General features: G+C 53.3%; 1 protein-coding gene across 1 annotated transcript in view; it reads left to right on the forward strand.

The window, feature by feature from the left end:
* The first annotated feature begins 3,163 nt into the window (after nucleotides 1–3,163).
* The window catches only part of LOC147099511 (proline-rich protein 12-like), an 81,607-nt gene continuing 68,738 nt past the window's right edge, over nucleotides 3,164–16,032 (forward strand). Inside the window, exon 1 of the mRNA XM_085969714.1 lies at nucleotides 3,164–3,535. Within this exon, the coding sequence (XP_085825840.1) occupies nucleotides 3,441–3,535 (95 nt within the window). The 5' untranslated portion in view covers nucleotides 3,164–3,440. The remainder of the gene's footprint in view (nucleotides 3,536–16,032) is intronic.

The following is a 16,032-nucleotide window of genomic DNA, read 5'->3' on the forward strand; positions in this document are numbered from 1 at the left end:
ATTTATCCCTCAACCAACATCACTAAAACAGATTATCTGGTCATCATCACATTGCTGTTTGTGGGAGCTTGCTGTGCGCAAATTTGGCTGCTGTGTTTCCCACATTGCAACAGTGACTCCACTTCAAAAGTGCTTCATTGGCTGTTAAGCGCTTTGGGGTGTCTTGCAGTCGTGAAAGGTGCTATATAAATGCAAGTCTTTTTATCTTTTTGGGGCAGGGATTGACATGAATGACCTTTTAAGTGAATGCTTAGTGATTCCCAACACTTCCCACATTTCCCAAAATGATCCCTGCGTTTCTCCTAATTATCCGGCGAGCGTCAATCCAAAGGTGTCTTACAAATTGACTACGTTCATCAGTGGTCAGCTTGGCTCAGTACCTGCCATTGAGTCAGAAGGTCGTGGGTTCAAGTCCCACTCCAGAGACTTGAGCACAAAAATCTAGGCTGACGCTCCCAGTGCACTGCTGAAGGAGCGTTGCACTGTTGGAGGTGCCGTCTTTCAGGTGAGACGTTAAACCGAGGCCCCGTCCGCCTGCTTAGGTGTATTTAATAGATGCCAGGGCACTATTTGCAATAGAACAAAGAGCATTCTCCTGGTTGTCTGGCCAACAATTGTCCCTTAACCAACACACCCAAACAAAACACAATTATCTAGTCATTGATTAATTTTCTGTTAAGGGATTATCACCATGTACAAATAGACTGCATTTCCCAATCTGAAAAGGAAAAAGCCATTGGCCCCAAAGTACTTTGACACGTCCTGCGGATCAGATGTAAGTTACATACAAAAATGACGGGCAGGAAAAGACCAGCTGCTTCATCAAGCCTGCACTGCACTCATAGTGGTTGGAGCATCGCAACTAGACACTCCCAGGTCAGGTACAGCACGGGTTAGATACAGAGTAAAGCTCCCTCCACACTGTCCCATCAAACACTCCCAGGGCAGGTACAGCATGGGTTAGATACAGAGTAAAGCTCCCTCTACACTGTCCCATCAAACACTCCCAGGGCAGGTACAGCACGGGTTAGATACAGAGTAAAGCTCCCTCTACACTGCCCCATCAAACACTCTCAGGGTAGGTACAGCACGGGTTAGATACAGAGTAAAGCTCCCTCTACACTGTCCCATCAAACACTCCCAGGGCAGGTACAGCACGGGTTAGATACAGAGTAAAGCTCCCTCTACACTGTCCCATCAAACACTCCCAGGGCAGGTACAGCACGGGATAGATACAGAGTAAAGCTCCCTCTACACTGTCCCATCAAACACTCCCAGGGCAGGTACAGCACGGGTTAGATACAGAGTAAAGCTCCCTCTACACTGTCCCATCAAACACTCCCAGGGCAGGTACAGCACGGGTTAGATACAGAGTAAAGCTCCCTCTACACTGTCCCATCAAACACTCCCAGGGCAGGTACAGCACGGGTTAGATACAGAGTAAAGCTCCCTCTACACTGTCCCATCAAACACGCCCAGGGCAAGGACAGCACGGGTTAGATACAGAGTAAAGCTCCCTCTACACTGTCCCATCAAACACTCCCAGGGCAGGGACAGCACGGATTAGATACAGAGTAAAGCTCCCTCTACACTGTCCCATCAAACACGCCCAGGGCAAGGACAGCACGGGTTAGATACAGAGTAAAGCTCCCTCTACACTGTCCCATCAAACACTCCCAGGGCGGGTACAGCACGGATTAGATACAGAGTAAAGCTCCCTCTGCACTGTCCCATCAAACACTCTCAGGGCAGGTACAGCACGGGTTAGATACAGAGTAAAGCTCCCTCTACACTGTCCCATCAAACACTCTCAGGGCAGGTACAGCACGGGTTAGATACAGAGTAAAGCTCCCTCTACACTGTCCCATCAAACACTCCCAGGGCAGGTACAGCACGGGTTAGATACAGAGTAAAGTTCCCTCTACACTGCCCCATCAAACACTCCCAGGGCAGGTACAGCACGGGTTAGATACAGGGTAAAGCTCCCTCTACACTGCCCCATCAAACACTCTCAGGGCAGGTACAGCACGGGTTAGATACAGAGTAAAGCTCCCTCTGCACTGTCCCATCAAACACTCTCAGGGCAGGTACAGCACGGGTTAGATACAGAGTAAAGCTCCCTCTGCACTGCCACTAAAAATGCACCTCAGTTGCAGCCTCAGAATAGTGTCCCCAGCTGTGCCAGTTTGCCCTTTATTACCCTTTGCCTCACTTGGTCTCTGAGATTGGTGATTTAACATGTGCCCCTGAGGAAGAAGGTCGAATGTGCCAAACTCATTTTGCACCTGCCTTTCTTGACTGACCTGTCGGGATGACACTAAGTTGCCTCAGTGTCCCCAAACGGAAACACAAAATCAATATGGCAAGCGCAGGGCACCGTTAAGTAAACAAACCAAAAAAAGCCAGTGGAATAATAAGCAACAGAAAAAATGAACAGCGATTATATTATAACGCTGTAATTGGCGCCTACAATACATTTCCTGCCCTGCGGTGCCCACGGGCCGCGGCGAAGGGTGCTGAATGCTTCCCCCTCCAAGGCCACCTGGGCACGGGCGAGACTGCGGAAGAGAGCGTCTCACGGAGGATCCGTAGACACACCGGATACTTTCACGCCACCGGTCTGGGCTGGGACTTGAAAGCAGTGGAGGGCCAGTGTCGAACCTTCTTTGCACCAACCCTGACCCTCACTGTATTTGGAATGTCGGAATTGATTCCCCTTTCGTGATAACCACAGAAAACGCTGGAAAAAAAAACCTCAGCAGGCCAGGCAACATCCGTGGAGAGAAAATAGAGTCAACGTTTCGGGTCAAAACCCTTTCATGATCCCTGTCTTTTGACGCTGGCAGGATTTCCTGGTTATCAATACACAATATTTTAATTTTGACTTTCCACAAGCTTCCCATCCAATCTCTTTCCCCTCCCTCCTGATTTGAATACATGTGTCCCTTTTTTATTTACAGTTCTTGCTTTCAACTCTTTATTCGAATGCATGCATTTATTTTTGTTCCATTCTGGTCTGTGTGTTGTTGTTGTTGTGTGGTCCTAGCTGAATATTGTGTGTCCCCTTTTACTGTATCACTGCTCTCAGAGATCTGATCCTTTCCCCTCCCTCCCTCTCTTTCTGAAATGTATTCTGGGTATTGAGATCACAGACAGGCAGAGAGAGAGAGCGGCTGAAACATGGCCGCACCGTAAGTCCCTTGCAAGATTTTTTTTATATATATATATATACACACACACATTGCAAATTTTTTTTTCCAAAAAAAAAAGCGAGAAAAAAAAATTCAAACCACGAAAATAATTTAGCATCAGATTAAATCAATCAGATCCGGGGGAAGTGCAATCCAGGAGCTTCGCGAAGGCTTGCAAAAAAAAAGAGAGAGCGCCCGGGCTCAACAATTTAAAAAGGACAAAAAAAACCCCAGCTCAAAGTGATTTTAATGGATAGGAACTATCCTGCTTCTGGATTCGGAGATCCTTTGGGCACTGGGCAAGGATGGAGCTACGACAGAACAACATCAGGAGTAAAAGCCAGGTTAGAAAAAAAAATAAAGCCTTCGTTTCATCTCTTCCTCCCCCCCCCTCCTCCTTCTCTTTCCCCTACCCCCCTCCCACCAGTTTGAAAAACCGGTGAATCTCGGCTCTAAAGGGGAGTGGAGGTGAAGGTTTCTTTGGGGAGTCGATTGCAACTCGCCTGGGTGCAAAAAACATGGGTTACAAATGTAACGAATGCAAAGTTAACCAAAAAAGGGGTTTCTTTTTTGTGTGTTAAGATACAACGTAATGGACACACACACACAAAAAGACTCGAAATAAAGGGCCTCTAATCAATCCACCAAAAAAGAAAAGAGGAAAAAAATAGGGGGCGAAGAAAATTAGCTACAAATGTGCGATACAATGTAGCGCCTGTGAGCGGCTGGAAACTGATCAAAGGGACAAGAGAGAGAGAAAGAGACGCGATTGAAATTGAAAGAATTGGATGTTGTTCATAATAGAGCGGCGGGCCTGAGCCTCCCTGTGCACATCCCCTTTTCCACCCTCCCCAAGACCACAACCCCAGCCTTTCTGGCTCGGATTTTGTGTGTTTGAATCTTGCCATTCCCTCCTCCTCCTCTCCTAAAATGTACAATCCCCTGCTTTTATTTGTCGGTGCTAGGCCTCATTGCAATTTGTGTCTCGCCTTGGAAGTACAGACCCCTCCTCCTCCCGCCTGCTTCCCAATTAGGTTCAGACACTGTGCTTGGCAAATTTTGACTTGCCACCTTTTTTTTGGGGGGGGGGAGCACAGGAGTGCATGCAAACTACAAAAATTAAATGTTGCAACCCTGTTTACCTTGCCTGCGTTCGTCTGATGGTGAGAGAATGGGCAAAATCTGAATAAGGGCATGAAATGAAAATTGGTACTTGGGATTATTTTTGAATGTGAGTTGCAGCCTCTTTGTTGACTCCATTCCCCTCCTACCCTTGTGTTTTGGGGGGGGGGGGGGAAACTAGAGAAGAGCTCACCTGTTCTGGTAAGTTTCTTTATGGAGGTGGTCAGTTTCATCAGCTGCTGGTACCAAAAAAACAGCCAACACAGACCGGGGTCGGGTGGGCGCCAGGTTTGAGCGTAGGTCTGTGCTGAGATGAGCTCAGTTAGGGTAGTGCTGTGTTCGAGCTCAGTACCATTGGAAGGTGGGGACATCAGGCGGGCTTCCCCCTTCCTGATCGCCGTTGGAAAATGCCACGCCGGGATGTCTGGTGAGGGACAGGGCACGATCACGCCATGGCCTGATAGGCTGCCAACAGTCACTGGGCTCGGGTGTGAAAAGTGCTCAGCTGGGTGAAATACCAGAGGGTTTACGGAACTGTGTCCCAATCAGACTCTGCCTTCAGGCGGTGTGCTCACTCCCGCAGGCGTCCGCTCTTTGCGCCACTGCCCAGCGATTGCTGATGACTCGCACCGAGTCCCGTTTCCCCATCACCCCCCCGTGCTCGCTGACCTACATTGTCTCCCGGTTAAGCAACACTCAATTTTAAAATTCTCATTCTTGTTTTCAAATCCCTCCACGGCCTCGCCCCCCAACTCCCTCTCTCTCTAATTTCCTCCAACCCCACAACCCTCTGAGATCTCTGCGCTCCTCTAATTCTGGCCTCTTGAGCTTCCCCGATTTTAATCGCTCCACCATTGGCGGCCGTGCCTTCAGCTGCCTAGGCCCTAATCTCTGGAATTCCCTCCCTAAGCCTCTCTGCCTCTCTCTCCTTTAAGACGCTCCTTCAAACCTAACTCTGACCCAGCTTTTGGTCACCTGCCCTAATATCTCTATGAGGCTCGGTGCCAAATCCTGTTTGATAATCGCTCCTGTGAAGCACCTTGGGACGTTTTACTATGTTGAAGGCACTATATAAATGCAAGTTGTTGCTGTTGGAACGGGGTTGAGAAGAGTAAAGGTCAGGGGCACGAGCCATTGGTACTGAAACTGACCACAACTTTACTGAAACTATCTTAATAATGGACAATGAGGGGCTGGATATGTGTATTGTAAATAGGTAGGATTCCTTAGATAGTTTTGCCGTTCATTTTCTTTTTACAGCTATTATGCTCTATAGGTTTAAAATGAAATTAAGAGGTGAGATGAGGAATGTTTTTATGCAGCGAGTTTCTGTTCTCCCGATTTAGACTGCTCATTCTTTCCCTGTGGGGGATGCACCCTACTTACCCAATCCCCAAGAATTAAACCACAGGTTGGCAAAACTAGGGCTTAGGGACCCCCTCCTCTCCCCAAAGCCCACGACCTCTACCACCCAGAAGGACAAGGGCAGCTTGTGCATGGGAACACCCATCACCTACAAGTCAGACACCATCCCAACTTGGACACATCACGGCCGTTCCTTCATCATCGCTGGGTCAAAATCCTGGAACTATCCACCCAACAGCACCGGGGGAGCACCTTCACCACACGGACTGCAGAGGTTCAAGAAGGCGGCCCACCACCACCACCATCTTGGGGATGGGCAATAAATGCTGGCCTTGCCCACGTCCCAAGAATGAATTTAAGGGAAAAAACTGAAGCAGTTAAGAGACTGGAGAAGCTGGGATTGTTCTCCTTGGAGCAGAGAAGGTTCAGGGGAGATTTAACAGAGGAATTCAAAATTATGAAGGGTTTTGATGGAGTAAATAAGGAGAAACTGTTTCCAGTGGCAGGTGGGTCGGTAACCAGAGGACACAGATTGAAGATAATTGGCAAGAGGACCAGAGGGGAGATGAGGAGATTTTTTACGCAGCGAGTTGTTATGATCTGGAACGCGCTGCCTGAAAGGACGGTGGAAGGAGGTTCAATAGTAACTTTCAAAAGGGAATTGGATAAATACTTGAAAAGGAAAAATTTGCAGGGCTACGGGGAAAGAGCAGGGGGGAGTGGGACGTGTTGGAGAGCTCTTTCAAAGAGCCGGCACAGGTATGATGGGCCGAATGGCCTCCTCCTGTGCTGTGTCATTCTATGGCCTCAAGATCAATGCGTGGATCAGCCCCTTTTAATTGGAGCCATTAACCCCATTTTAATTAAGGCATTATAATTTTCGAAAACGCTGGTCTCCATCTGGGGCCTGTGGTGTGAAGGTCTCATACACCGGGTGGGGGGGAACAACCGCATCGCGCCCCCCCCAATCAAAATGTGCTTCATAAAAGTGGAGTTGGATTGAGTGCAAGTAAGGCACCAGCAGCCGATCTGCTGAGTTTGTAGATATTCAGCAACTGCGGGCTTCACGGCTCGCACTGCAGCCCAGTGCCACCCGCTTCTTCGGCAGCACTGCCCCCCCCCCCCACCCCCCCCCAGACCCGCGACCTCCACCACCACCTAGAAGGACAAGGGCAGCGGGTGCATGGGAACACCACCACCTCCAAATTCCCCTCCAAGTCACACACACCATCCTGACTTGGATAAATATCGTCCAAAATATCATAATAGAGGGTGAGACACAGAACTTGTCTCCCGAGACAGGAACCGCAAGAATAGGCGATCTGAAAAATCACCTTAACTCAAGTTGTTAAGAGTTTCGAACACTCTCTGTCTATGGCAAGGTGTGTAAGTAAGGGCAGTACTAACTACCCATATATACTCAGTAACTTCGTGTTCAATTCACCCAGGGAGACTCAAAGTGTTTGTTATTTATGTCCAGAAGGGCCAGGGGAGAGGTGAGGAGACTTTTTTTATGCAGCGAGTTGTTATGATCTGGAATGATTTGACTGAGAGGGTTTTTAAAAGAAAATTCACAGGATGTGGGCATTGTTGGCAAGGCCGGCATTTATTGCTTATCCCTCATTGCCCTTGAGAAGATGGTGGTGAGCCGCCGCCTTGAACCGCTGCAGTCCTTGTGGTGAAGGTGCTCCCACAGTGCTGTTAGGGAGGGAGTTCCAGGATTTTGACCCAGCGACGATGAAGGAACGGCCGATATATTTCCAAGTCAGGATGGTGTGTGACTTGGAGGGGAACTTGGAGGTGGTGGTGTTCCCATGCGCCTGCTGCCCTTGTATTTCTAGGTGGTAGAGGTCGCGGGTTGGAGAGGTGCTGCCGAAGAAGCCTTGGCGAGTTGCTGCAGTGCATCTTGTAGATGGTACACGCTGCAGCCACGGTGCGCCGGTGGTGGAGGGAGTGAATGTTTAAGGTGGTGGATGAGGTGCCAATCAAGCGGGCTGCTTTGTCCTGGATGGTGTCGAGCTTCTTGAGTGTTGTTGGGGCTGCACTCATCCAGGCAAGTGGAGAGTATCCCAAAACTTGTGCCTTGTAGATGGTGGAAAGGCTTTGGGGAGTCAGGAGGTGAGTCACTCGCCACAGAATACGCAGCCTCTGACCTGCTCTTGTTGCCGCAGTATTTATGTGGCTGGGCCAGTTAAGTTTCTGGTCAATGGTGACCCCCCAGGATGTTGATGGTGGGGTATTTGGCGATGGTAATACCGTTGAATGTCAAGGAGCGGTGGTTAGACTCTTTATTGTTGGCGATAGTCATTGCCAGGCACTTGTGTGGCCCAAATTTTACTTGCCACTCATCATCCCAAGCCTGGATGTTGTCCAGGTCTTGCTACTTGCGGGCATGGACTGCTTCATTATCTGAGGAGTTGTGAATGGAACCGAACACTGTGCAGTCACTGGCGAACATCCCCACTTCTGAATCTATGATGGAGGGAAGGTCATTGATGAAGCAGCTGAAGATGGTTGGGCCGAGGAAACTGCCCTGAGGAACTCCTGCAGCGATGTCCTGGGGCTGTGATGATCGACCTTCAACCACCACAACCATCTTCCTTTGCGCTAGGTATGACTCCAGCCAGTGGAGAATTTCCCCCCCGATCCCCTTTGACTTCAATTTTACTAGGGCTCCTTGCTGCCGCAGTTGGTCGACTGCTGCCTTGATATCACTCTCACCTCACCTTTTGCTGATGATTTGAGAGTAGGCTGGTGGGACGGTAATTGGCCGGGTTGGATTTGTCCTTTTTAGACAGGACATACCTGGGCAGTATCTCTCAATGTCTCTTAATCTCTCCCGCTTTCTATCCTATCGCTGACCTTCCCTTTTGTTCTTTCATCCCCTCCCCCTTTGCCCAGCCCCCAAACTTGCTTTAAAATCTGTTCCCTTTCCTGCTTTTTTTCCAGTTCTGACGAAGGGTCTTCGACCTGAAACGTTAACTCTGTTTCTCTCTCCACGGATGCTGCCTGGCCTGCTGAGTGTTTCCAGCGTTTTCTGTTGTTGTTTCAATTTTCCTTTGTCAGGTAGATGCCAGTGTTGTAGCTGTACTTGAAGAGCTTGGCTAGCGGAGCAGCTGGTTCTAGAGCGCAGGTCTTCAGCACTCTAGCTAGAATGTTGTCGGGACCCATAGCCTTGGCTGTATCCAGTGCGCTCTGCCATTTCTTGATATCACGTGGAGTGAATTGAATTGGCTGAAGACTGGCTTCTGTGATGGTGGGGACTGATACCTGGGATGGCAGGAGTGACGTATGAGGAGAGATTGGGTCGATTGGGCTTATACTCGCTGGAGTTTAGAAGAATGAGAGGGGATCTCATTGAAACTTATAAAATTCTAACAGGACTAGACAGACTAGATGCAGGAAGGATGTTCCCGATGGCGGGGGAGTCCAGAACCAGGGGTCACAGTCTAAAGATAAGGGGTAAGCCATTTAGGACAGAGATGAGGAGGAATTTCTTCACCCAGAGAGTGGTGAACCTGTGGAATTCTCTACCACAGAAGGCAGTTGAGGCCAATTCATTAAATATATGAAGGAGTTAGATATATTTCTTAAGGCTAAAGGGATCAAGGGATATGGGGAGAAGGCAGGGACAGGGTACTGAATTTGGATGATCAGCCATGATCTCATTGAATGGCGGAGCAGGCTCGAAGGGCCGAATGGCCTACTCCTGCTCCTATCTTCTATGTTTCTATGACCTAGGGCAGGAGGCCGAGAAGGATCATCCACCCGGCACTACTGGCTGAAGATGGCTGTGAACATTTCAGCCTTGCCTTTTGCACTCACATGATGGGCGGTGGAAGCAGATTCGATAATAACTTTCAAAAACAAGAATTGGATATATACTTGAGAAGTAAAGAATTTGGCAGGCTGTGGAGAAAGAGTGGGGGGGGTGGGGGAAGTGGGACTAATTGGAGAGCTCGTTCAAAGAGCCGGCACAGGCACGATGGGCCGAATGGCCTCCTGCGCTGTGAGATTCTATTTACAGTCAGTCACTGCTCTGGATGAGTGTTGGAAACATCGGAACAGGAGGAGGCCATTCAGCCCCTCAATTCTGTTCTGCTGATCAGTTAGATCGCGGCGATCTCTACCTGAACTCCAATAACCTACCTTTGACTCATATCCCTTGATGCGTTGCCCAGCAAAAATCTAGATGGTAACTCTGGTCCACCAGCAGCTGATCAGAATGGGCTGACTCAACCCAGTTTGTGCTCTTCCGCCCTCCCCGCCACACCACACACGATCAAAGCTTTACTAAAATTCCACACTGATTGGGGAGTGGTCGAGGGATTCCTGCCCCTCCTCCATCACTTCCCCGATTCCATGCAAATGTCTCGGTCGAGCCGGGAACCCGTGCCGGCTCCCTGGCTCCCAATATTGCAGGCAGATCTCCCGACTGCACTCCCCCCAACACCTGCGCCCCCCCCCCCCCGCCCCAACCTTTCCCCTTCCCCAGTGCACTGTCTGGAGAGCTGTGGTCTGCAACATTAAAAACCAGCACCGGTGCACCGCCATACCGACCTTGGAGGTTTGTGAGGTTTAACACAGTGACAACACAACTTGTATTTCTATAGCGCCTTTAACATAGTAAGACGTCCCGAGGCGCTTCACAGGAGCGATTATCAAAACAAAATTTGATGCCGAGCCACATAAGTTGATATTAGGACAGGTGACCAAAAGCTTGCTCAAAGTGTTGGGTTTTAAGGGACGCCTTTAAAAGAGGAGGAGAGAGAGGCGAGAGGTTTAGGGAGGGAATTGCTGAGCTGAGGGCCTCGGCAGCTGAAGGCACGGCCGCCAATGGTGGAGCGATTAAATTTGGGCACCCGCAGATATCTCGGAGGGTTGTGGGGGCTGGGGCGGAGATTACAGAGATGGGAGGGGAGGACGAGGGACCAGGAGGGATTTGAAAACAAGGATGGGAATTTTAAAATCGAGATGTTGCCGGACCGGAGCCGGTGTCAGTCAGCGAGCACAGTGGGGGGTGAGGGATGAACGGGACTCGATGCGAGTTAGGACACGGGGCAGCGGAGTTTTTGGATGACCTCGAGTTTACTGTGCAGATGGGTGCAGACAGGCACTCTTTTTATTGAGCACAGTACTTGGGCAAAGCAAGAGCACCTCAGGCGGAGAGGGAAGTGGGCGTGAGGGGAAGCCAAAAAGCATTGTCCACAAACTCTCGGCCAGCGTTGATGGGCACGTCTTGCAAGTAAAATTTTAAAAAATTGAATCTTGGCATGTGGTTGTCGCTGGCAAGGCCGGCATTTATTGCCCATCCCTAATTGCCCCTTGAGAAGGTGGTGGTGAGCCGCCACCTTGGACCAGCTGCAGTCCCGTGTGGTGAAGGTGCTCCCACAGTGCTGACTCTGTCGTAGCGGCTCGGTACGACTGAGTGGCTCGCTGGGCCATTTCAGAGGGCGGTTAAGGCTCAACCACATTGCTGTGGGTCTGGAGACGAGATGCAGGAAGGATGTTCCCGATGGTGGGGGAGTCCAGAACCAGGGGTCACAGTCTAAGGATAAGGGGTAAGCATTTAGGACAGAAATGAGGAGAATTTCTTCACCCAGAGAGTGGTGAACCTGTGGAATTCTCTACCACAGAAGGCAGTGGAGGCCAATTCATTAAATATATTCAAGAAGGAGTTAGATATATTTCTGTAATATCTCCAAATTTGCAGATGACACAAAGCTGGGTGGGAGGGTATGCTGTGAGGAGGATGTCGTGAAACTCAAGTACGATTTGGACAGGTTGGGTGATTGGGCAGAAACATGGCAAATGCACTATAATGTCGATAAATGTGAAGTTATCCACTGGTGGCAAAAACAGGAAGGCAGACTATTATTTGAATGGCAATAGATTGGGAGAAGGGGAAGTGCAAAGAGACTGGGTGTTCTTGTGTACCAGTCGCTGAAGGTAAGCATGTAGGTGCAGCAGGCGGTTAAGAAGGCAAATGGTATGTTGGCCTTCGTAGCGAGAGGGTTCGAGTACAGGAGCAAGGATGTCTTGCTGCAGTTGTACAGGGCCTTGGTGAGACCACACCTTGAGGATTGTGTGCAGTTTTGGTCGCCTTATCTGAGGAAGGATGTTCTTGCCATGGAGGGAGTGCAGCGAAGATTCACCAGACTGATACCTGGGATGGCAGGAATGACGTATGAGGAGATTGTGTCGATTGGGCTTATACTCACTGGAGTTTAGAAGATTGAGAGGGGATCTCATCAAAACCTATAAAATTCTGTCAGGCCTGGACAGACTAGATGCACGAAGGATGTTTCCGATGGCTGGGGAGTCCAGAACCAGGGGTCATAGTCTAAGGATAAAGGGGGTAAGCCATTTAGGACTGAATTGAGGAGGAATTTCTTCACCCAGAGAGTGGTGAACCTGTGGAATTCTCTACCACAGAGGGCGGTGGAGCCAGTTCATAAAATATATTCAAGAAAGAGTTGGATATATTTCTTAAGGCTAAAGGGATCAAGGGATATAGGGAGAAGGCAGGGACCGGGTACTGAATTTGGATGATCAGCCATGATTTCATTGAATGGCGGAGCAGGCTCGAGGGGCCGATGGCCTACTCCTGCTCCTATCTTCTATGTTTCTATGTAGGGGACCCAGACCCGGGTAAGGGTGGCAGGTTTCCTTCCCTAAAGGACATTAGTGAACCAGTGGGTCTTGTTACAACAATCGACAGCTTTGTGGTCACTTTAACTGGTGTTAATCTCCGAATTCAAATTTTCAAAACTGCCATTGAACTGACCACCTCTGCATTGCTAGCCCAGTAACATAACCACTGCACTACCGTGAGCGTACGTTATCGCTATCGTGCTGCGGACTGTTCCGTCTTCAGACAGGCTGAGGCAGCGAGCGAGTCCCAGCTCTGTTTCAGACCAGACACGGGCGTTTTTATTATTATTGTTTTATTTCAATTGCTGGCTGTGTTTCTCTGACCAACTTTGATGCCACAGGTCAGATCATGCCTGTGGCTTAGAGGCGAGAAGCTGTTTCTTGTGCTTAACTTACACATTTTCAATTTTTAATCGCTTCCTCTACTGATTTTCGCAGAGGTACCATTGCGCTGGCTGCATGCCTGGTTCCTCGCCCCCCCACAAGCAGCCATTCTTCGTCTGCGCACTTGCACAGTAAGTGTAGGCAGGATATTCGGCCATGGAGAGATTCACAGTCGAGCCTGACGTCCACAAGAATTTGCATTCATGTCATTGGCTAGTTACCAAGAGCGGGAATCTGAGCTGATTTCCCCTTCCCTGCCCCCCTTTCCCTCCTTCCCCGCCCCTCTCCCTCCTTCCCCCCCTTCCCCCCCCCCTTCCCTGCCCCCCTTTCCCTCCTTCCCCGCCCCTCTCCCTCCTTCCCCGCCCCCCTTCCCTCCTTCCCCGCCCCCCTTCCCTCCTTCCCCGCCCCCTTCCCTCCTTCCCCGCCCCCTTCCCTCCTTCCGCGCCCCCTTCCCTCCTTCCCCGCCCCCTTCCCTCCTTCCCCGCCCCCTTCCCTCCTTCCCCGCCCCCTTCCCTCTTTCCCCGCCCCTTCCCTCCTTCCCCGCCCCCTTCCCTCCTTCCCCGCCCCCCTCCCTCCTTCCCCGCCCCCCTCCCTCCTTCCCCGCCCCCCTCCCTCCTTCCCCGCCCCCTCCCTCCTTCCCCGCCCCCCTCCCTCCTTCCCCGCCCCCTTCTCTCCTTCCCCGCCCCCTTCTCTCCTTCCCCGCCCCCTTCCCTCCTTCCCCGCCCCCTTCCCTCCTTCCCCGCCCCCTTCTCTCCTTCCCCGCCCCCTTCCCTCCTTCCCGCCCCCTTCCCTCCTTCCCCGCCCCCCTTTCCCTCCTTCCCCGCCCCTCCCTCCTTCCCCGCCCCTCCCCCTCCTTCCCCGCCCCCTTCCCTCCTTCCCCGCCCCCTTCCCTCCTTCCCCGCCCCCTTCCCTCCTTCCCCGCCCCCTTCCCTCCTTCCCCGCCCCCTTCCCTCCTTCCGCGCCCCCTTCCCTCCTTCCCCGCCCCCTTCCCTCCTTCCCCGCCCCCTTCCCTCCTTCCCCGCCCCCTTCCCCTCCTTCCCCGCCCCCTTCCCTCCTTCCCCGCCCCCTTCCCTCCTTCCCCGCCCCTTCCATCCTTCCCCGCCCCCTCCCTCCTTCCCCGCCCCCTCCCTCCTTCCCCGCCCCCCTCCCTCCTTCCCCGCCCCCCTCCCTCCTTCCCCGCCCCCTTCCCTCCTTCCCCGCCCCCTTCCTCTCCTTCCCCGCCCCCTTCCCTCCTTCCCCCGCCCCCTTCCCTCCTTCCCCGCCCCCTTCCCTCCTTCCCGCCCCCCCTTCCCTCCTTCCCCGCCCCCCCTTCCCTCCTTCCCCGCCCCCCTTCCCTCCTTCCCCGCCCCCCCTCCTTCCCCGCCCCCCCTTCCCTCCTTCCCCGCCCCCCCTTCCCTCCTTCCCCGCCCCCCCTTCCCTCCTTCCTGCCCCTCCCCTTCCCCGCCTTCCCTCCTTCCCCGCACCTCCCCTTCCCTCCTTCCCCGCCCCCTTCCTCCTTCCCCCTTCCCTCCTTCCCCGCACCCTCCCCCTTCCCTCCCTTCCCCGCCCCCCTCCTTCCCCGCCCCCTCCTTCCCCGCCCCCTCCTTCCCGCCCCCTCCTTCCCCGCCCCCTCCTTCCCCGCCCCCTCCTTCCCTCCTTCCCCGCCCCCCTCCTTCCCTCCTTCCCCGCCCCCCTCCTTCCCTCCTTCCCCGCCCCCCCTTCCCTCCTTCCCCGCCCCCCCCTTCCCTCCTTCCCCGCCCCCCTTCCCTCCTTCCCCGTCCCTCCTTCCCGCCCCCCCTTCCCTCCTTCCCCGCCCCCCCTTCCCTCCTTCCCCGCCCCCCTTCCCTCCTTCCCCGCCCCCCCTTCCCTCCTTCCCCGCCCCTCCTTCCCCGCCCCCCCTTCCCTCCTTCCCCGTCCCTCCTTCCCCGCCCCCCCCTTCCCTCCTTCCCCGCCCCCTTCCTCCTTCCCCTTCCCTCCTTCTCCTCTCCCTTCCCCCCCCTTCCCTCCTTCCCCGCCCCCCCCTTCCCTCCTTCCCCGCCCCCCCTTCCCTCCTTCCCCGCCCGCCCCTTCCCCGCCCCCCCTTCCCCGCCCCCCCTTCCCCTTCCCTCCTTCCCCGCCGCCCCCTTCCCTCCTTCCCCTCCCTCCTTCCCCCGCCCCCTTCCCTCCTTCCCCGCCCCCCCCTTCCCTCCTTCCCCGCCCCCCCCTTCCCTCCTTCCCCGCCCCCCCTTCCCTCCTTCCCCGCCCCCCCTTCCCTCCTTCCCCGCCCCCCCTTCCCTCCTTCCCCGCCCCCCCTTCCCCGCCCCCCCCTTCCCCTTCCCTCCTTCCCCGCCCCCCTTCCCTCCTTCCCCGCCCCCCTTCCCTCCTTCCCCGCCCCCCTTCCCTCCTTCCCCGCCCCCCCTTCCCTCCTTCCCCGCCCCCCCTTCCCTCCTTCCCCGCCCCCCCTTCCCTCCTTCCCCGCCCCCCCCTTCCCTCCTTCCCCGCCCCCCCCCCTTCCCTCCTTCCCCGCCCCCCCCTTCCCTCCTTCCCCGCCCCCCCCTTCCCTCCTTCCCCGCCCCCCCCCTTCCCTCCTTCCTTTCCACATCCCCCACCCTCTCCAAGACCCCCTTCCTCCCCGGTTCAACACCCTCACCCACCACACCCCCCCCCCCACGCCCCCAGACCAGCCTCAGTTCCTAGCCCAGGGTTGCTGAGTCCAACTAGCACTCACCGCTATCCTGGCTGGGACTTACTAAACTCTGCATGGACCAGGAGCTTGAACCTGGAACCCTCCTGGTGTGTTTAAAACTACCGTAAATGGCCATTGTCGCGAGTGTAAATTGCTGGGCAAAAGAAATCAAGGTTCTGACTCTTTTATCCCTTCCCCCCCCCCTCCCAAACACCCCCACTTAAAAAAAAAAAACAGTACAGTCAAAACACTAGAATAGAAAGGAAGTTGTGATTGAACTGTACAGATCTCCAGTCATACTGAACCTTGAGAACTGTGTCCAGTTCTGGTCACCAATAAATAAGGGGAGACATTTGAGCGCTGGAGGGTGGGGACAATGGTGGATGGTGGGAGTTCTGAGTTACGATGCAAGACTGGAGAGACTTGGGCTCTTCGACCTGGAGAGGAAGCACCCGAGAGTTAACTAAGGGAATGGAGAAGGCAAATCCGGAATAGTACTTTAACCCCTGCGAGCAGGACAAGAGGGCACAGGTTTAAACAAGTAGAAGGCCAATTTAAGACAGAGATCAGGAAGCTTTTCCTCACACACAGCTTACAAAGCTAGGTGGGACAGTAAGCTGTGAGGAGAACACAGCATTTGCAAAGGGATATAGATAGACTGAGTGAGTGGGC

Source organism: Somniosus microcephalus, chromosome 28 (assembly GCF_052327205.1).
Source record: "Somniosus microcephalus isolate GS21.2 chromosome 28, FLI_Smic_1.0, whole genome shotgun sequence".
Lineage (NCBI taxonomy): Eukaryota > Metazoa > Chordata > Chondrichthyes > Squaliformes > Somniosidae > Somniosus > Somniosus microcephalus.